The sequence below is a fragment of the Homalodisca vitripennis genome, chromosome 5 (genome assembly GCF_021130785.1).
Source record: "Homalodisca vitripennis isolate AUS2020 chromosome 5, UT_GWSS_2.1, whole genome shotgun sequence".
Taxonomy (NCBI): domain Eukaryota; kingdom Metazoa; phylum Arthropoda; class Insecta; order Hemiptera; family Cicadellidae; genus Homalodisca; species Homalodisca vitripennis.
In genome coordinates, this window is record NC_060211.1 from 38,029,523 (window position 1) to 38,053,186 (window position 23,664).

General features: G+C 32.6%; 1 protein-coding gene across 3 annotated transcripts in view; it reads right to left on the reverse strand.

The window, feature by feature from the left end:
• The window catches only part of LOC124362015 (integral membrane protein GPR155), an 83,172-nt gene that overhangs the window by 13,696 nt on the left and 45,812 nt on the right, over positions 1-23,664 (reverse strand). For all 3 annotated transcript variants that reach the window (XR_006922411.1, XM_046816156.1, XM_046816155.1), the window contains exons 8-11: positions 21,072-21,227; positions 14,077-14,160; positions 7,837-8,036; positions 6,692-6,822 (exon numbers count right to left, since the gene is read on the reverse strand). Coding sequence is in view for 2 of the 3 variants with exons in the window: in XM_046816156.1 (XP_046672112.1) it covers positions 6,692-6,822; positions 7,837-8,036; positions 14,077-14,160; positions 21,072-21,227 (571 nt within the window). In the remaining variant the exon portion in view is untranslated. The remainder of the gene's footprint in view (positions 1-6,691; positions 6,823-7,836; positions 8,037-14,076; positions 14,161-21,071; positions 21,228-23,664) is intronic.

Here is a 23,664-nt window from a genome sequence, read left to right on the forward strand (position 1 = left end):
AATCCTCAAAGAAATAAAAGAGTGTTAATGTAATCTAGTTTTTGACTTGGCTATTAAGTAAAAGTAATAGAAGGTCAGTAAAGAGATTTCTAATAATGTTTAAACAAAATGAAAATGAAAAATACAAAAAAGTATATTGATTTTTGAACCAGGAATATTTAGTTGTTCAGGACCTCTTTTCAAACATTGTATGAAAGTTTACATTGAAAATAAAAATACTTGCATGTATTGATTATGTTCTTGTAGAGCAATGCTCCACAAGTAAATGCGCTATTGGACACTTTTCCCTTATGGTTAGAAAAGAACAAATAAATAACTTAGTTGCACTTTCAGATACCTAGAAAAGTGCTTATAATTGAATACCATACAACTGCCTTAAAGGATTGCAAGTTCTTGAGAGTGATACTGGTTCACTACAATAAGTTACTAAATTACAATTTAAAAAAAACTGTTTTATTCATATTTTAAACAAAACTTTTTTGGCTCTGAGCAAAGAGACAGATTTTTGTTCCAGCAGACTTAATGCAAGCCAACATTGCCTAAGACCATCTGGTGGGGGTTGTTAATTGCATTTGAATATAGTGATGGATATTTCTTTGTTTATTGATTGGAGGCCAATTAAGATGCAGATGTGTGAGTAACAATGATTAATATTGCGGATATCAATATCATTCATATATTTCTTTTCCTCTCCTAATATTTTCTCACTATCCTTTTTGTTTCAATTTAATGTCAAAAGAGAAACTGCAATGTTATGTTGTAATGTTACTACTTTTCAAATACGAAGAATTGTACAAGGCAATTGTACAACTCATCATCTCTACATCTGCAATAGACACTAAGGTTATAGTATTGTTCCACTTTACCATAAAAAAATATTAATGACCAAATATAATGAAAATATAATAGATTTTATTTCTGTATGTGTGCTCTGTCTGAAAAACATTATGCTTAATGTGCTCATTAACCCTCTCCCAGGTATTTGCCACCAACCGCCTTCATGACAAGCCAAGAGCTAAAGTCTAATCACCTCGAACTGCTTTTATCATTGCTCTTTGCTTTGTGTTGCTATCATGTGGATACTTTTGGGCCTGTTAACCTGTTGACGAGTGCAGCAAAACATACCCAAATGAGTCCGCACAGCATTTGCCGTTTGGTCCCGTATGAGGAGTCACGGCATTTTCCGTTGCAGACTAATGAATGTCAATTCGTTCTCACTGACTTACTGTGACGTCTAGCGGAGATTTTTGGAACTTTTCAGTTGTTCCTAATAGTGTCTGTAGAGTGTTGCTAGTCCTGTATCATGGTGGCACCTGGTGATAAACTTAAAAAACTGTTTTATGGAGGCGGGACACAAGACCCGCTACGCCTCCAAGGTCACCATTTTATAAGGCCACTCCCCCGGAATAACCCAAAGAAGCGAAAACTACTCAGGCAGTGCTATGTGTGCATGCAAACACACTACTCGAACTGGACAAAGAAGAAAAGAAACCAGCTATGAATGTTCAACATGTGAGGTCGCCCTTTGTATATATCCTTGTTTTGAGCAGTATCACATATTAGCAAAGTTTTAAAACGAGGATATTGCTTTTAACAATCTACAATGTATTTTTATATACCTTTAAACTATAATAAACAAGTTTATTAACATTTAAAAGTTTTTTTGTTTTACTCCCTAACAGTCTGTCACTGGTCAATGAGTCACTCAGTATGGACCGTCATAGGGGCACAGCAAATGCCGTGCGCACTCGTCAACAGGTTAATGGAAATATTTATTGACAGTACTGTTGTCCTTGTTCATTGCATGTTTTTATTCCTAGTGATGCTATCTAGGAGTAACATGTAAAACGTTTAATCCATCTCTTCACTGACAGTAATTTAGCCGTTTTTTATTTTTTTATTTTTTATTTTATTTTTATTTTGTAACACATAATTTTACATAATCATGGCCCCACCAAGTCAACATGACTTATCGGTGAGGTCCATAATGAAACCTAAAAAAAAGCAAGATACAAAATTACAGTTTCATTAAATATTTGTTTTGATCAGTTTATAGTTCATGCTTTTTCAAGAAAATGTTATATTGCTCTTTGTGTGGCTGTGGTGCTTCTATAACTCCAGATTTGTAAATATTGGCATTTTATATAGCATTAAGGGGATAATACATACATTATTCAGAGTATAAATAGATAATAAATTATATAACTGGATATATAAACAAAATATATAAAATATTGCCCATCAACAAATAACATTCTATAAATAGTTAAATATAAGCAACAAATCTCTAAACATTCAACAACAATAACAAAAATATCAATAAATAACATGAACCATCAAACAACAACAATAACAATAAATATTTAACATTATATACATCCTAGTTTTTAACAAAATCTGGTTGATCACAGAAGTAACGAAAATTTACCCACTCATTCACTTCATTTGTCTGTGCATGTGTGTGTGTTTAGATGTTAGTGTAGCTAGATGTAGTTCATGCTAAGTAGTCAGCTCAATGTGTGTCGTAGTAATCCATCTCTGCACTGCCTCTCTAAAAACCCAGAAGTTTCTCAAGCTTTCAATTTCATCTGGAAGTAAGTTAAAATAATATGGAATATAAAACTCGGGTAACCTCTCACCAAACTTTGTGGCCATTCTTGGTATAGAATATTTTGTGGAGAGTCGTGTGTTGAAAATCCTTGTTCTTTTTATTTTGTGTTCATTTTTATTAAAATTATCCATAATATTTCTGTATATATATAACTGTTTGGGATTCATTAAAGTTTTAACCATTTCATTGTTTCCAAATAGTCTTATCAAACACCTATTTTGCAAATTCTTTATAATGTTTAAATGGGATGTAGCAGCTGCACCCCAAATACCAATACCATATCTAATGTTGGATTCCACCAGCGATTGATATGCAACCATCTTTACCTTATTATTGGTAACTTTATCACTCAACGTACATATAGCAGCAACACAAGGATTCAACCTTTTATGAAGATCATAAATGTGTTCATTAAATATCATTTTCCTGTCTAGAGTCAGTCCCAAGTATTTGAATTTATCCACTAGCCTTATATTATCACAGTCACAATTAATGTTAATATTAGATTTATGTAGACAGTCACAACCATGTAACTTAACAATAATTTCTTCATTGGCTGACATGTTCTGGGGGCAAAAATGCATCATGGCTGTCTTCTGTCCGTTTATAATAAGTTTTTTATCATGTGCCCATTTAGTTAAAATTTTAAAATCTCTATTTAGTTTCTCAGTTGCACTGCCTAATTGTCTATGTCCACTTATAATTACTATATCATCAGCATAGGCTAAAATTGTGCAATCTGTTATCAGCTCAAATAAACCATTTAAATAAATCAAAAACATTATTGGTCCAAGTAAACTACCTTGAGGCACTCCTAATGTTATGGTTTTTAAATCACTATATTCATTTTCAACTTTCACAGTAAATTGCTGTTAAATTACCCGCTCTCACTTCTTCTCGAGTGTTACAGAATATGCCTCTCTGTAGTCCCAAGGTCGACAAAACAGTCTCATACTGCAGTGTGCCATACATATTATCATTTATGTCTATGTTGGTATCACCTATAAATATTAAATTGCTATATGATTTTAATCTAGTTAATACTGTTTCAAGTTCATTCAGTGTTGTATTGATGGGTATACTTGTATTGAAAATCCTTCCAACTTCTTCTGCTATTGTATTGAATTAAGAAACCTACTTGAAGCTTCCTGCAACTACTATATTACTGACATATTGTTAAGTTGCTTTTATACTTCTATGTACAAGATATGTAGTCTTATTTTAATAAAAAAAGACAAACATTATTTCATGCACAAATGAGTTTTTTTTTATTTAGTTTACCTTCTAGCATTAATACTTTTTAAAATACTACCATATTATAGAGAATTAAATAATATTTACAATATGTATAATGTGTAACATTTTTATTCAAATATAGTTGTCAAAGTAATAAAAATATGAATGTTCTTTTGCAGTGGAAGCGGGCCAAACAATTCAGCCCAGTAGCACCAGAATCGTGTTGTGGTAATTCGACTGGGAGAGGGTCTAGTAAGATCCCTTCACTGATTGTAATACAGGGTGAATTTAAGTTAGTGTCGAAAAATTTTTTGGGTGATACTACTCAGTATTATAGACCAAAATATGAAAATAAAAAATCCCTATCTCATCTATCTTTTAACTACGACCAATTTCGCTATTTTGTTAAAAAATCATGTTTTGTTGCAATAAAACTCAATTTCCTCCATTATTTTTAATGTTTTTTTAATTCTGAATCCATTTTTGAAATCTACACAAAATTTTACATGGGAATAATGGAGAAAAACTGTCTTGAAAATAAGTTTGATACAAACAAATTGCTATTAAATCAAATTCTTAAGTTTTCGGCAAAAACATTAAAAAGATATTAGACCCGAGGAATTAAATGAAGTTAATTCTGAAGAGAGGCCAATACCACAAAAAACTTGCCCATTTTGTGGGCTTTAAAATGACATAATGCAACGTTACTTTTATTTTCATCTTATACTGGTTATTAAAGAATCAGTATTGGAAAACAAGGTCTACTTAAAATATCACGGTGCCAAATAACCAGTCAAAACTGTGTTTGATTCAATAATAAATCAAACATAGGATAAACACATAAAGAACAGTTACAAAAAAGAATAATCATAAAAGTAAGTAATCTACAAATTGCTTTCAAATTGCCTGCCTCCGTTTCTAATGCAGGCTCTCGCACGCTTCCTCATTGCCCTAACCGTCACGTTCAAAGATAACTTGTTACGCACTATTTGGGCAGCTAACTCAATCCGGTTTCTTAAGTCTTCCTCAGAGTTTACAGTGGTCGAGTAAACTTCCTGTTTCATAGTCCCCAAACAAAGAAGTCCATAGGAGATAGGTCAGGAGATCTGGCCGGCCAAGCTACAGTTCCAGCGCGACCTATCCATGTCGGGTAATTGTCCGTTAACCACTGACGCACTTCATTGCTGAAATGAGGAGGAGCACCGTCCTGTTGGAAAACTATGTTGTCCCTCTGATTGTGGTCCATATCAAGTCCATCCAGAAGTGTGGGCAAGGTATGCTGTAAAAAGTCCAAGTAAACTTCACTATTTAAGGTTCCTTGAAAAATGTGGGGACCCACAAGTTGGTTTCCGATGACTCCTGCCCATACGTTGAGATGAAAACGTCTTTGAAAGGAACTTTCTCTTGAAGCCCTGGGATTTTGTTCGGCCCAATAATGCATGTTATGCGTGTTAAAAACACCAGCCCTAGTGAAGGTAGACTCATCGGTGTACAAAATGTTTCTCAAAAAATGATATTGTTCAATATCACTATTGAGCAGCCAGCGACAGAACTCTACTCTTGGACCAAAGTCATTTGGTTCTAACGCTTGAACCTTTGTAAAGTGATAGGGGTGGAAGTTATTTTCGTGTAAGATTCCTAACACTTTACTCTGAGAAACACCAACTTCTCTGGCAAGTTGTCGGCTGCTGACCTCAGGATTTTCTTGAACTAAATCTAGAACTCGTTCATCTAAGCCAACATCTCGAAGAACAGGACCTACCTCATTACGCTGCCTGTGAACTGTTCCTCTCTCCAACAAACGCTGATGTAGCCTCGTAAAAACTTTATCACTAGGAACTCTACGATCTGGGTACCGAGCGTGGTATTCTCTCTGAGCAGCCAGAGCATTCCCGCCACAAAAACCATATACAAAATGCATCTCTGCATACTCTCTCGATGTGAAATCCATGATAGCTACGACTCAAATAACTATTTTTAAGTGAATAGAGGTAAAGTCAGCTGAAAGACAAAATAAAACCTGAAACATGGGGTATTCCTTCATACTTGTGATTGTAGAGATAAGATAGTCAGGAGTAAAAACTGATAAGATATGACAATCGGAGGCAGGCAATTTGAAAGCAATTTGTAGATTACTTACTTTTTATGATTATTCTTTTTTGTAACTGTTCTTTATGTGTTTATCCTATATTTGATTTATTATTGAATTAAACACGATTTTGACTGGTTATTTGGCACCGTGATATTTTAAGTAGACCTTGTTTTCCAATACTGATTTTTTAATAACCAGTATAAGATGAAAATAAAAGTAACGCTGCATTATGTCATTTTAAAGCCCACAAAATGGGCAAGTTTTTTGTGGTATTGGCCTCTCTTCAGAATTAACTTCATTTAATTCCTCGGGTCTAATATCTTTTTAATGTTTTTGCCGAAAACTTAAGAATTTGATTTATTAGCAATTTGTTTGTATCAAACTTATTTTCAAGACAGTTTTTCTCCATTATTCCCATGTAAAATTTTGTGTAGATTTCAAAAATGGATTCAGAATTAAAAAAACATTAAAAATAATGGAGGAAATTGAGTTTTATTGCAACAAAACATGATTTTTTAACAAAATAGCGAAATTGGTCGTAGTTAAAAGATAGATGGGATAGGGATTTTTTATTTTCATATTTTGGTCTATAATACTGAGTAGTATCACCCAAAAAATTTTTCGACACTAACTTAAATTCACCCTGTATAACACTAGATTTAACAAGGATATTTACTACTCACAATCTTTTTTAGAGAAAATGTTTGGTTTACAGCCCTAAGTAGATTAGATTAAGATTCTACAGTACTCACCAACCAACGAAGTAATAAGCACAAACAGTATAACAGCAGCTTGTGTTCTACCGTACTCATAGTTCTCTCCTGTTCCTACCGGCTGTGGTGTGGTTGTCATCATCAACATGGCCACAGCCAGGGTGGGCAACCTGATTGTTTGAGAAACAAAAATTTTGCATCACTATACTTTTATATCAGATGCTAGTTTATGTATTTAAAGTGCAAAACTATTAAGTATTGTATTTAATATTTATAATCCTTATGTATATATATTGACATACTGTTGATTCCTAGTTGCTGCTTAGATATTTTGGAAAAATAAGTCATCATCTTCTAGTTATTGAAAAATAAATATACTATATCATCACTTGTTTATATTATTCCTTCCAATACCCCCTCTCCCCTCTCTTGATTCTGACCATTAGCTGTTGTACTTTCAGTAGCAAGATGTATTTCAAGACCATAAGCAATTACTATCTTATTTGCATGATGTATTCAAAGATTATAATATGTATGCAAAACCATAAGATAATATCACATTATTGCCATGGTTTTAGTTATTAACTGTCAGAGGTCAGACCACACTCTGCCATCCAAACCCAAAATCTCATCATATCATTTGGTTAGCAACAGATTGACCACCCGCCGTACAACCCGGACTTGGCGTAGAACAACTTTCACTTGTTTCACTATCTAAAGAAGTTTCTTGGTGATAAGCACTTAAAAATGATGACAAGGTGGAAGAAGCAGTTAAGGATTGGTTATCCTCACTGGCGGCAGACTTCTACAACATTGGTTTTCAAAACCTCATAGAACTTTATGACAAATGTTAAAAAAAAATGGAAACTATTTTTCAATAAAGAAAGATGTCAGGAATGAAATAAAACCAGTTCTTCGTTTTATCTGTTGTTATTTACTATTTATAAATATTTCAACCTTATTTTCCGGATGACCCTCGTATACAGATCTTCTGAAAACAATTACGAATAATTGATCAATTTAACAGTAACGTTTATGTTCTAAGTAAAATTAGCGGATAGAATATTGATAAACACTTACTCAAAACTATAAATTAATTCCATGCTTGACTTGGTCTTGGTTCCCACATCTCCCTTAGTTTTTCTATGACCTTAGACTTTAAAAATCACCTACTTATAACTCACCCCCAGGCAGCAAAGAGGAAAAGAGGCTGCAGTCGCATGAGGCTGCAGAGGTTGTGGCACTCCACAAGTAGCAAGGCTGTGGCCAGAAGGCAGGTCCACAGACGTGCACTCAGATCCCCCACTGTCTCCAGGATGAAGTGAGCATAATGTACAGGAGTCAGAGGAATGTGGCCCAGCAGGAATCCAACACATCCTACCAGCTGTAATGTAATTTCATATTCAGGTAACTGGTAGTGCATGGAAATGACTGTTACATGGATTTAATAAACAAATATAATTTACTTTTTTCTGTTGACTATAAAAAACATTAACAGTTCACTGAAAGAATGATTGTGATCTCTATTGAGGTTTCCAGAGGTTCCAGTTTTATTTAAACACATTTTGTGCATGATTGCTACTACTGTTGTTAACCAATTTTGATAAATAGTGGATCACAGAAATACTTAGTTGTACTTATTTACTCCCAGAACATTCCAAATCTGAGCTGATATTAGCAGATAATTGTCCTCTTCCTTTACTGGTAAAGGAGGAGGTATGGTATAGGAGCATCAAAGACCAACATACGAAGAAAGTGCATGGAGAAGAAAGCACAACAGAGAGATCAGGGATCTTGACCAAGGTAGTTGAGATAAAGTGCAGAGGAATGAGATGGGCTGAACACATACTCAGAATAGGAGAGGAATGTCGACTAAAACAACTTACAAAAAGAAATTTTGAAGGAAGGCCTTGACAGAGATGGTGGAGTTAGTGTTTTCCTCCAAATGTTTCACACTTATCGTTATTATTCTGGATACAGAGTGATTTTAATACTAGTGCAAATGGGCGAATGGTCGAAGACATCAGACTTGGGATCTGAATTGGAGATCTGGCAGGGTTGTGACTGTAGCGATTTTTATCGGTACCATCGATCTTGTACTGTACAGACTCCCCCCATACTATGTTTGATAAGATCCACACACAAGCCCATGATAAGGAGCAGAATAAGACTTAAAAAGGGATCAACCTCTTCTTTTGAACAAATCAGTTTTCCATACAGTGCTAAACTCTAGTAATTTTACAAACTTTGGATTTAGCTTTGGACTTAACTTAGTGTGCTCAATCTGTTTAAAAGACACAATCTGTTTTCACAAAGAATGTTAGTGTACACCTTTTTGTGATGGATGAGCTGAACCTTTAGCCAAAATCTTTTTAGCCTAGATCCACATAATTATATCTTTGAGTGTGAAAAATGCTGCGGCCAAACCAGAATTTAAATAAGGTTTCTAGGTTAATAAGATGAGATAATACCAATATCTAATGAATCATTTCTGGTTTTTGTTTTACTACTATTATTATTAACAAAAAGACGAATAATATAATTAAGGTAGTCCTTTAGTGGTAAATATTAAAACTGTTGATTATAAACCAGTATGTTTTTTGTTTTTGGTTGAGTGTTAGCGGAGCCTTTCACTCAAGCTGGTAACACTTTATTTCTCTTTGTCTATCTTTACATTATCTTGAAAACAAACTGATTTATAGCTTGAAATTTTGCACGAAGCTTAACTTCTATATAGCGGAACACTGAGTTTGATGAAAGTGCATGTCGCTCCATGGGATTTTGTTGAACGTTAGCAAATAGGTTTACTGTGATAAACCTATTCTTATGTTTTACCATAAGTAAATATTACCATAAGGTATACTTATGGGAATTTTTACACAGTTTTTTACATGATTGCAATGAGAAAATATCAGAATAAATAAATTTATACACACACTGAGTACATCATATGAGATTTTAACATGTGACATTTTAATTTGTTGTAAAAAGGAAAAAAATCATTGAATGGAAAGTTAGTGATAAGATTTGATTTTAGTGGACTATTGCATTGTAATAACCTTACTAGTTCACTGGAAGTTTCATTATATTAACATTGCTATGAAACCTAAAATAACGAAAAAATTGTGAATGAATCTTGTGGCAAAATATCTCAAGAAATATGATATCTAAAAACTACAAAATGTGCATGGTTCCATTATTTACTTCCTTTTCTATTACTCTAATGCGCTGGAGCCTCACTTGAAAATCATCTACACCTCCACAAGGAGCCGCACCCTCTAGGTTGAGAATCGCTGAATTTAATCACTTATATGACACCAAATTTATGAGCAAAAATGAGGATGCAACATGTGGCAAGATATCTCGACAAAGATTGTTCTGTAAATGATACATTTTACATGCAATTTAATTTCTATATAGACAAGAATAGGTTCCATGATGTGCATGACCAACCATGGAATTTGGCTAACTATCATTGAAGCCTATCAATTAATAGACTGACACAATTTCTCTTTTACATGCCAAGAGGTATAAAATTCACATGGTGTAACACACTACTACTAACTTGTTGTTACATGAATTAACAGATTATTTATATAAAACTCTCTGTATCCAATAATGTACTCAAAGTTGTCAGAAACAAGTTGATTTCGGGATTCATCATGCCCCTTATGTTTTGTAATACACCTTTTAAAGTTAATTGAATTTCATAGACTAATTTTGTAAGTTTAAATTTAGCTTTTAAAATCTGTTGATAAGAGCACAAAACATTGCAATTTATAGATGCTATAGATTTTTAGTGAGAACTATAGTTTTATTATACTTATTTTTACACCTAGCAGAGTTTTTGAAACATTTCAGCTATTCTGCTATCGTCATTGTACACATTCTGTACGAAAATGGTATTTACGATAGTATAAAATCTAAGATCCATGTAACAATGCAGCACCCCCAATAATAGCCAAACAACCACTCATATGCGGCCGTCTTAATCAGTTGTATAAGATATTTTTACACTATTACCATAATATATGAGATTCTATTTAAACTAATATAGAATACAAAAATTAACGTCTAATAAACAGTAAGTAGTCAAGGACGACTTAGACAAGAACAAGTAAGAAATTTTCATTGTATTCATACTTTTTACACATGAATTCATTTATTCAAAGTATTACACAATAATTCTTTAAGTATCCACATAACCCTCCATATTATATTTTTTATGACCAAATTGTTTCAAAACTGCCATCGTCATAAAAAAACATGACAATCTGCAACCACCGGAAAAATAAATTTACAGGTTTTTTACAATGTATTATTTGTTTAGGAATGAAAAGAAATTCTAACATAACCCCACAGACAAAAGAGAAATTGTGTCACCATACTGAGTGATAGGCTTCAATGACACTCAGCCAAATTCCATGGTTTGACAGGCACCATTATAGAACTCATTCTTGTCTATGTTGAAATGAAATTTCATGTAGAACTTAAGTCTAGAGATCAAATTTGTCTTGAGATGCCACATGATGCATTTTCATTTGTGTTCATTGAGTCACAAACCAGTGTTAAAATAATACATTTTGAGATAAGGAGGGTACTACAAGGCAAGAGTGCACAGAAATCGTCTGAAATCTTGTCACCGAATTTTAACATTTACTTTCCACTCTATTATTTTTTATCTTTATTGTATGAACAAGCTGCATTAATAATGTCACATCTCATATGATTGTACTCAGTTTGTTTACAAATGTATTTATTCTACTATTTTCGTTGCCATTGTGGCTATCCATAAGACCGATGTAAGTATATTTGTTACCGCTAAGCTAAGTCCCATGGAATAACATGCACCATCATCAAACTCAGTGTTGCCAATATTAAAATAAAGCTTCATGAAAAATGTCAAATCTATAGGTCAATTCACTTTAGAGATATTGTGCAAACAGACAGACACACATGAAATTTTCCAGCCCTTTCAATGATTGGCTTTGCTAATGCTCAGTCGTTTCTCATCATTTCCTTTTGAAGATTAAGGGTAGTTTTGAAAACCATGCCAAACAACTTAGCAATATTATTATAACTAGCAACTCCTTGCACCAATTGCTGTTTTTATTGATATAAAATGAACTTAAATACAAACAAAATTTTTATTACATTAATCTTGTTAATTCAATATTAATACATATTATGTTAGAACCATAATAGTACTTCTTGGTGAAGAATATTTTTGTAACTATTACTGTCACTGTTTACTTGTGTGCTTATGTTTTTCTTTTGCATCTTTGTCTTGACGTTCTTTTCATCTACTAAAAGCTACTATAATATTATCCAACACTAAATACTGGATTTCTCAAATAGATAAACCTTTTATCACAAATTTGACCTTAAGCTTTATTTATCATCATTGCAATGGAAATAAGTTCTGACAAAGGAAAATGAACCTCTTTGTCTATTGTTATCAATTTTATTCTTGGAAGAAATATTAATTGGCCTTTGTTTTCATCTGTAATTAATTCCAAGTACGAGTATAATGAATTTTCAAACAAAGCTTTTACAATAATTTAGTCTTCCTCCTTTTATCAGTTCAGAAGACAAATTCATACTTCAGATTAACATTATTTTATTTGAACCTCTATATTTTCTAGTAGTCTCACTTCTTGTTTAAATAAAAGATTAACTTCAATGAAATATTACTATTTAATTATTTAATCTGACTCCACATAAATCACATTTTTACAAAAACACTAAAATTTTTGTTCTTTTTTACTTTTGTTTTTTACTTTACTTTTTTCTTTCTTTTCTCATATAAAAACAGCTGATTAGTTTTAACAGTATATCTTGATTATAACATTTCTTGAAAACACTGAACTATAAGAAATTAATATAGTTCATTTTTAACAAACATAACTACATGTTTTCTTTTCATATTGTGTGGTGGCATTCCAGATGGTGATACAGTAGAACCCCTCATATCCGACCACCACGGGACCGAGCCCCTGGCCGGATAACGATTCGGCCGGATAAACCAACCTACAGTACACAGCACTTGACGAAACAAAACAATTGTACTGTACTGTACTAACCGGACTGGAAATAATCAACGAACTGTTTACAGGTTAAACCTATTAGCTCAACTGAGGACAACACAGGAAAATGTAAACAAATAGATACACCAAAATAACGCAAGAGTCGTGGGAAACTAGTGCGTGCAACTGTGCGTCTGCAAGCCGTGGTAAATAAATTTCGATATTGGCTTCCGGGAAGTGGCCGGAAAAACCGAGGTGCGGTAAAAACCGAGGCCGGATATGAGGGGTTCTACTGTATTGGGTTTAAATATTCTATTTGTATGTTTAACTTTTTAATTTTATCACCAGATATCATAGTCTATATTTAAGTAAGACTTTTCTAGTCCAGGAATCTGGTTATGAACTTAGGTGTTGTGTTTTTTTGGGTTTTATGAACTGTCGTCATTGAACAGGCAGATAACTGTGAAACTGAACATTAACCCTTTGGGTGCCAAAAGTTTGTGAGAGTAAGATAGGTAATTCTTGCATGTAATGGTAGTGTCGATCTAATCGGCTCTTGGCACTCAGAGCTAAAAACAATAAACAATAATAATATAGGCAATGTATATGTCAGTTTTTTGATTACGTCAGCTTTTGTTTTTACCAGCTGGTATATTTAAAACAAATTATTAATAACACTACTGTAGTGATATAACGTTTACTTTGTTGAACATGTGACAAAAATTCAGATTGTATGTTCACCAATGCATATGTAATGGAGATTTCTTCAACTTAGAGGTTAGTGGGGTAGAACCCAGGTAATTTTTGTCATTGTCCTTAGTGCTCATGCTTTGTAATGAATCTCATAAAGCTATCTATTTTTTCCATAACTCTACAACATTTTTTGGGGACCAATTCACATGCAGAATTAAATATATAAGAATGAATGGTATTTAAAAAGTCACATTTTAAAGTTAAAGTGGAGGAAAATTATAAATTTGTTATTACCATATGAAGATGAAATACTAACCTACGAAAAATATACCTTCAATACTATATTCTTGTTCGGAAAATTTTGAATTTGGACACGATTTTTGAAAACCTTGTATTCAAGAATAATGACTGGTAAATACAAAAAAGATTCATGCATTACCATTTTTTTGCCTAGAAACCTTAGTAAATTAATACCATCATTTGTGATAAAGCTGAAGAAAAATGGAACACAATGGCATAACAAGTTTAATATTATTAAGAAACTTTATTGGATAAACATGTTGGTATTTGTATACTTAATACTACACATTGTGGTTCTTTCTTTCATTCTTATCTCTTTTAGTTTATTATTTTTGTGTCTTTTCTACTCATTTTATAACTAAACCAGCACTCTGTACTAATATAAATCATCCTGTAATTACCCACCTGTGAAATGACTAAGTACAACACCATTCTCTGGTGGAAGTTCTGATAGCTCTTGTTCGCTACGAAAAGCACCAACATCCAAATCTGCAACAAAACTGGCTTTGCTAACTTAACAATTTAAACCATTGTTTATCTCTAAAAGGATATAAATTATACTAAATTCTTCATAATTTTACCAGTAATATGGTTTTTTAAACTAACCAAGAAAATGAAGACGAAATACTTGTACATTAAGTAGTCCAGAAGCCATGAGCCAGCTTGCATTGTATAAGCACAGAAACTAGTTTATTGTGAAATGAAAGAGAAGTTTACAGATTATTATTAAATTAGAGATGTTCAGAGGATACACACTGACCTCCAACAGTGTCTATTTGAACTAAATCAACCTACAGCTGTGCTGTTTGACTGCTACTACACTCTGACAGCCAAGTATAGACCTATTACCAAAGCACATGGTAAAGTTTTCCCAAGTACGTTTGAAACAGAACGTTATTGTTTTATACTTTTTCAAGCTGCTATTGCAAATTTTCTATGTCATAGTTTTATTTGGTTTCAGTCAGTACACGAAGAACTAGTTTTAATAACAATTAGGATATGTCGATCATTTTTATTTTTGCCTGAATAAATTATTTTGGAGTTATGCATTTAGTAGTGTGACTTTTCTGAGGATGATGACAGGCATGATGAAGATGCAATTCATCAACCAAGACCTGACGAGTCAGAGGATTTTGGTAAATAAAGCTATTATTCAAATAGATCATGCTTGCCTGCTTCACTTACTAAAAAAAACTACTAAAATGAGTGAACGTCATTGTAAATAGTGTATATAATGTACTTTTAATGTATAATGTAGTACTTTTTTGTTTGTAATATTCAATACTATTTATCCCCTCCCCACCCCCCTTCGTTCCCTTCCACCAAATTTGACTTTTTCATACATACAATTTTTATACGCTCCGTATCACATATTTCTACTATGCTTCATGTGTTTATTGTGCTGTAAACATGACTCCAATTATCAGTAAATGTCAGAAAATATTTTGCTCAGCTAATTAAAGAGATCCGACAGTAGGCTATTAAATCACAGTTGGAAACTCGGCACTTAAGAGTTTTATTAATTATGAAAACAAACTTCAAAGCAAAGTTCCATTTTTTTTAGAATAAATATTTTAATATAACAGTTTACTTTTACAGAAACTAGATTTATTATTTTTTTGAAGTTTAGTTTTGCATTTTTTAGTGTTTACATCGCAAAAATTCTGCTCTCTGGTAAGATAGATATTGTCATCTTATATTATACTAGCAGTTGCCTGCTGCTTCGCACGCAATTTCCTGTTGGAAAACAGTACACTTTGTTCACGTATTCTTTTTCTATTGCATTCTCAACATTCCTGAGATAATTGATAGTAGTTTTTCATGAGCCTCTTGGGCGCATTATGAAGGTATGTACCATATTTCCTGCATCTATAATTCGTGGTTTTTGAAAGGTGTTGATAAGTTATTCAGTACGATTAATTTATATGGAAGAATCTCTATAAACTAATTAGGTTATGAAGAATCAAATTCAGTCTGTTAAAATTAATTTTCTGTCTAAGATATCTCCAGTATTATTGTGGAGTTTTCCTTGTGCTCCGATCAAGAAAATGTATCAACGAAAACCAATTTCGATCATAAAACGTCTTCTTTCAGCTCTTTTAATATACCTTTGATCTAACCAAATTCAATTACCTTATGTGCAAACATTCACGGCTTTTTGCAATTAGGTGGTTTTTATAACAGCGTTCAATAGTATTTTCATTGCATTAGATAGTTTATTGGTCACTGGTGCAATCTAAATTAAAAATTAGGTAATAACTTTGTCTATGCAATTTGCATTACACTACTAATCAAGCACTTTACAATAATAATTTTCTAAATTTTTAATGTAAACAAATGTTTCTGCCTCTTTGATGAACTTCAGCTGAAAGTATTAACAGCTGTTAAGTATCAGTTCATTTTGTACTACGCGTCGCAGCTCAGTCTGCCGGATCCAAGGTAAAACGTTATAAAATCGACAACTACTTAGAAATTAAAAAGTAATGAATAAAATATTTTCCAGTAGACCAAATTGTGAATCTAAACCATTCTCGAATTCCATTGAAAACACACAAGAAATTTCATCAAAATCGGTCCACCCGTTTAGGAGGAGTTCAGTCACATACACACGAACACAAGAAATATATATATATATATATAAAGATTATATTAAATAATCTTTAATTGTATAACCTAAGTAGTTAGGGCATTTAAGTTTTGCAATGTTGAGGTCAACTAGATGCACATCACAACATTCCTGGAGAACTGTGTAGTCTGCACTGTCAAATTAATAGGCATAACTTAGTTAATCCGACTTTTAAAATTTACCATTGTTCAATTTGTCTTCAACCCATTAACTGCTGTAGATGTGTTAACACATTTTGTAACACCATATCACAGTTGATCAATGCGTCATCTCCAGTACAGGCAGGTTAATATATAGTTTTCTTCTTTTTTAAAATTTTTTTAACACAATTTAAAGTGAAACATTTATTTATTTACAGTATAAATCATTTTCCAACAACCAGACATTTTCCATGCTTGGCTAAGAACCGAGTTCTTCTAGATGTGTTCTTATTTCACTTTCATCAATACCTTCCATAAAATACTTAAACACTAAAAACCACAAAGCAGATGAATTACCCAACACTAATAATACAAGCAATTGGTTCTAAAAAACCCAACAGCACTTAGATACCAATACCTAACTGTATGTATGCTTTTAACATTTTAACTAAATTGTCTACCATGCTGCGCTACCCATCAGACCCCATAACAATTTCTGTAATACAGAAAATCACCACTACAAAGCATAAATTATTTTTGGAATGGCAAAAGCAAACAATAATAAGCTGTATATCGAAAATAGGTTAATAGAAAAGTAGCATTAATGTTTGAGTAAACAAATTCTTTCTTTGTTATTTTTTGTGAAGTTTTTTATTTATTTAAAGGGAGTCCAAACGCCATTTATCGACCATGTTAACTTTATGTCACATATCTTCACATAACGTATATGCATAATTTTTTAAGATCAGTTTTTCAAGTAGTTTTGCAAATAAAATCATTAACTTTCATAACAAAACAAAAGGTTAGTTATTTTTGTTTAATTTTTATGTTAGTACAAAAAAATAAAATGAACATTTTTATTTTTTTGTTTTGTTATTTATTAATTAAATGTTTTTAAAATTTACCTGAAACTAGCAATGCGTAGGATACAACTCTAGTGAAAATTTGGCAATAATCCTAGTTTGTAGAAAATTAGACAAAAGTAGATGGTTTTGTACATGAATGGTGTACAAAGCCAAAGATGTTGACCGACACCCACAAAAATCACCAAATGGCTTCAACTTTGACATTTCTCAAATTAATCCTTGAATTTGACATTTGGCCATTTTTAAACTTTTAACGCTGTTAAGTATTATTGCGTTAAATAACTTGTTTTTTATTGCCTAATATGAAAAGGCTACTTTTATTGAACAATAATTATGTATATATTTTTTGTGCAATTTATACTCTATATTCGCCTTTATTTTACTAAACTGTATATACTGCATTAATTCTATATCTCTTTCTGCGGCCTAGTGCCTACAATACCATTCCTTACTGGATTAAAATATTCACGTACAGTGACAGACCAATGAACCATTGTTTCACGAATCAGCTGTTTACTGTACACTCACCAACCAATCACAACGGTTGACTTATCAATTACCCACCTTGCAAGCGACTGCACGCTTGCTCAGTGTACGCTCAGTCCCACCTGGGGCACTTATATAGTACTCTAGCCACTGCTGACCATACTTACTCAACACGTGACTTTATGCCCCATGTGTTACTCTCTCACTTAAATATTAGTTTATCTCTATTTGTTGTACATTTACATTAACATTAAAGTCAGTGCTCTGGATTGGCAATCTCTACCAGAACGTCTCTGTTCCCGGACACCCGCGTCTACCGTGCTCAACAGGACTGGCCACAGTGTTATGAACTATTCGTTTGCGGTCGTATTGTGCGTGAGTGAATCTGTGAAGGACATCTTCCGTCTTCACGCCTGCCTACAAGACAGCAGCCTATTTCCACACTTCCTGATCACAACCTGGCCCTCAACAACAACAGCAGACTACGGTTACCCCTATGAAAACAAAGGTAACTGTTTATTTTCTGCACTTTATTTGAATATGCACTGTTCATAAACTCATTATGTGTAACCTGGTGAACTCTTGTTAAAATCAGTGTGCTCGGCGTCTTTACTGCCTAGTGTGAAGTGGTCCTTCTTAATCGAGCCTCTAAAATCTTATTTCACGGTTCTCATAACCAAAATTCATTCTTTTCAAACGCGATTCACACCCAATACCATCACTCATAATGTATTCTCCGTAAACACAGTACATTCTCCAACAGATTTCAGCATCAAACTTCTGCTTGCAGGAAATGAATAACACTCCTCAATTTAAATTTGGCAGGTGAATCAAAAGAGTGATGAATGTGGTAGCGGGGAAAATGTACAATCGGCTACTGTGCACACCACAGCCCTGCCATGAGTCTGGCAGAGATCGGGGATTGAAAAAAATGACCCTCGTACATAAGCTTTGAAGTAGCTATTTTTCATGAACGTACTTTTCTTGATTTTGTTATATGGTATAACAGAAGCAGATCACTACCACCAAATTGACTGAGAATAAATACTGTACACAATTTCATAAAAATCTCCATATAACTATATAACAGATACATTTGGATTCAATTGTAAAAATAAATGTAAAAAATTTACTTAAGCACTTAAGAGAATGTTTCAAAATATATTAGTGATGATAGTGTAAAAACATTTAAATTTTATTATTTTGGTACACAGTGTAAAACTACTTTATTATATACCAATAACATTTATTCTTTTGTAGAAATGGAAATTTTCAACACGCCAAAACATTTGATTATTATTATTTCATAATTGCTACTAATCCATTTTGATCTATATTCTCCGGAAGAACACAATCCAAATATAAATAAGAGCAGAATTGAATTAATATCAGTTGGTGTCACAGTCGACTTTAAGACAAAGGGTCACTGTGAACAATAAACACACCTCTTACATCAAACATAACTTAAGCAATGATTCATTTAATAAAGTTGTTATGACTTGAAGCATTCAATTGTGAAATTCCCTCGTCATATTACAAAATTTTCATTGCCATAAATATTTTTCTAATTTTAAATATCTTATAAATAATTAATGACATTCCAAAATTAAATAACCAAACTGAGAGTCTTCTATTTCTCCTGAAACTGGCGGACTGAAATGATCCATTTCTACAAGAATAAATAAGTAGAGGTATGGTTCTCTATATCTTGGTATTCGAAGATCAAGGTTTAATTTTACATATTAAAGAAATGAGGTAGTATAAAATATTTTCTCGAGTATTATTTAAAATTATAAACTATGGACCAACAAATTAGACATGCACAGTACTTAAGATGTGATTAATAAAAAGATATAAGAAAGGGGTCCAAAACTCTGATTTTGTACTTAATTTTATGGGCTACTAAAAAGTTTAAAGTACTCGTAATATAGTAGTTCAGATTTCTCTAACTACATATTAACAGCTGTGAGACAAATAAATACATATTAAAAACTGTATTACAGTTTTCATCAAGAAGCTCAAGTTGGACTGCTGAACTGTATTACTGTAAAACAGATTGATTAAAACCTAATTAATAAACGGCATGGCCTCTATATTTCCTGCATATATTTACAGTAAATTCTACTACATTACTACAATTCGGTCATTTAGAAATTCTTTTCAAAACTTTATTGCTTTAAAAAAAACACAATAAACACAAAATATTTAATGCACAATTCTCAGTATTAAAAATGCAAAATTTTCAAAATTATTAGACTTAAGATAGCAAAACTGGACTAAAGGAACAGTATTAAAAGTGAAAAACATGCATAATTATATAAAGCTTCCTTAATCTGAAATATGGGCAAAATACATGTACTCAGTGAACATTTCATACAGTCATTTTTAATTGTCTTACAAGGGGATACCCAAAGGTTCCCAGAATAGTTTTTATGTGGGCGGGACTTTTGTAGAACAAACTTTTGCTGCTAGGTGTCGGCAGCGCATCCCATCGCCATTTCAGTGCCTCCTGGATCGCTGACCTGGCTCTTTCTGTTCTAATTTAATAACAGATTTTGAAGTTGTTGTTTTGTGCTAGAGCTATTCCAGGAACTTTTTGGTGTTCCCTTGTATATAAAGCAGTAAATTTTTTCCTCGTCTTTTTTGGTTGTTAAAATACTTAAATAAAATAATGAAACTAATGAATAAGTTTGATTAGGTAATGATTAACCATGAATTCACTATAATTTTATTAGGTGCTGGCATTAGAATAGAATGTAGCTTAAAAAGCTCATGCTCTGATTAATAAAGCATTCAAAACCATAAATACTACATGCTAGACTGCATAACATGCCTTTATTTCTCTAAAATTAGAATTAGTAAATGAGTAAGGGTTATGTAAAAAATGGAATCATGCAAAAGCGTAATAATTGTATTATTTGATCAACAACTTAACTTACGGCTACATAAGGCACAACTCTTCACTATCACTATAAAAAACAAAGGAACAAAACCGTAACAATACACAGAATCAAATGAAAGAATGTATCACAAGTTCAATCAGGTACTCAACAAGTTTCTTATCACAAATCAAGGCTTTCTACACAAACTGTAGACAAAGAGGAAGGACAAAAAACAATAAACGAATATGACAGTTGGGAGCAATATCACAGTGAGACAATAAGTCAATATAATGGCTAGCCACAAGTACAGTAGGGCCTGACACAAGCAGACAACCCTAGCGAGGGAGAGGTAGATGACAGAGAAGATGGGCAAGGACATGCTAGACACAGGTGGACTTACAGCAGCCAGTACTGCAGCGATACTGATGTCGAACTCAAACAGGTTCAGAGTCTTCATGAACTGTTTGGGGTCCAGGTTGGAGGCTATCACCATCTTGGCTGAGGCGAACATGAGAGGGGCTGACAGGAATGTACAAGCCACCATCGCACATGCTATCTGTCAACATATCAAATACATATAAACATGAACTGTTTGGGGTCCAGTTTGGAGGCTATCACCATCTTGGCTTAAGCAAATATGACAATGGCTGACAGGAATGTACTTTAAATTAAATTTCTTTAAAAGCCTAATTTAATTTTTCTAAAGTTTTTCAAAAAGTACTTGATCTCTGAAACCCAAACCTGGATTTTCCACGGGTCAGAAAATCATTAAATCAAAACACAAACAAAAGTCTTGATATCTGATTTAGCTTCATATATAAGTTTTAATTGTATTTGATAATATACTTAACAAGTGTTTTACATATAGAAACTAACTTTGTATCAGAAGCTCTAAAATACTCAACAAATGACTTTTAATATTAATTTTAATTATAGAAAATGTAATTGCTTTGCCGGGACTCAAAAATCCAGGGCAGTTTTTGTCCATAAAATGTTTTTCTTTAAGTTTTTCCATTGGTGTTCATACACATATAATGGATATAAAAATCTGTTTAAGAGGTATGCTATTTTACCAACCACATGTTAGTTTGTTCACTACAATGAGAAGGAAAAATACGAATCCAAAATTATTGAATCAAAAAATATGAGAACAGTTAGGTTAGCATGTTTGCCTACCGAATTCGAATTTCAATAGATCTCATAATTTTAGTGAATCAATCTTTGCTGGCATTTTATATCATAATATCACTACATAGCTAGGATATGTTTTTATTTGGATTTAAAAAGTTCCATATACTAGCACTGTTGGAAGACAAACAGAATTTCCTTTACAAAACCATATCCATTGGCTTAAACCAATTACTATATCTTTAGTTCTAGATTAAAATTATCTAAATGTAGTTTTCTGTGGTTCCTACACGAAATGTGTTTACAGTACATTTAATTACAATCTCATTGTTTAACATTGTAAATAATCTCATGAGGTTATTTGGATACCCAGTCCACAATTGCAAGAATGATCCCTGAGCCTATCCCTGTTTCTATACAGGTCTACAAATGGAATTATTATCGCTAGTACAGTTTATTAAATCTCCTACACTCAAGAACTGCCAGTGTGCTGTGTAACACATATTGTTACTATGAAACTTTTAAATTAGAATTCATATTTTATCTGTTTGGTTGTTTAACATTTATATGGAAAATGACAACAATTGAACTTATTTATCACTCTAATTCTTTATGTTATTGTGTTTGGTATAGCTCATTTCGCTTAGTTATGGTATTGCCATAGCTGAGATATATTAAACAAATAATGGTATAGCAACCTGGAATTTTCGTTATATTTGAATCAAAGAAGGAGAATGTAGGAATGCTTTAGGACTGCTTCTAGACATAAACATTTGTTACATTGTTGCAATACATGTATAACAGTGGACGTTTCAAGGAAAAGATTTATGGTTACTTGAAATGACTATCTTAACTGATTAGCTATAGGCAGTTGATTACTTGATATTTATATTCGATGAACCACTACAGAATGTAATATTTAAGATATACATAATTTTCTATTGATACACTTTTAAATACATCAACTTCAGCAGAAATACTTGTGGTAAAGTAAACAGCTCTTACACACATTTTTCTTCTTTTTTTGTGAACTTTGTCAATCTTGTATTCTCATTCTAACTATTTTTCAAAAAATAAATATTAATACATATGAATTATTATTGGGTTTTTACTTGTTTTTATCATCACCAACATTGTATTTATTAACATGTTTTTACAATTGGTTATTTTTCTATTTACTGTTTTATAGCTGTACTGTTAAAATTGACAATCATTTATGAAAAATATACCTAAATATATTACGTCACTTAAATTTCTGTGGCAAAAACCAAACCAAATTCCAGAAATGAAAACTAATATTAACATGCTCCTTAAGTGCTGAAAGAACTAATTGTCATGTCTAACATGTATACTTACAAATACAAATAAGCTGTCTGTTTAAATACAATTAAATAGCAATCACTTTAATATAGGCCTACTTCAATATTTGTCAGGAGGATTGTACAGTTGTACAAGACATTAATTTTTGCCACATTTATTTATAACTAGCTGTTTCTCACGGATTCGCACGCTTTTCGTAAGCGTTACCCGTGTATGTGCACTTCTGGCTCAAGTAAATTATATTTCCAACGCCGATGTAGAGTTTGCTTTGTTGCCACGATCAAGAAAATCTGTATATGTTTATAGCCATTGTACACGTACATGTGTTTTATTATAAAGTGGTCTAACACTCAAGCTTTAAGTTCAACCAGAAATTTATCTTCAAGACAAATATACATCATAACTTAGCGCCTTCAAATAGTGTTTGGCTATTAAATATTCGTAACTGTCTCGTAATTGCAGTTTATAATGTGCAGGCGCTTTGAAAACTATTATCTTTGGCAACGCCACCTGGAGGCGAGTTACATCAATAGACATAGCATAGA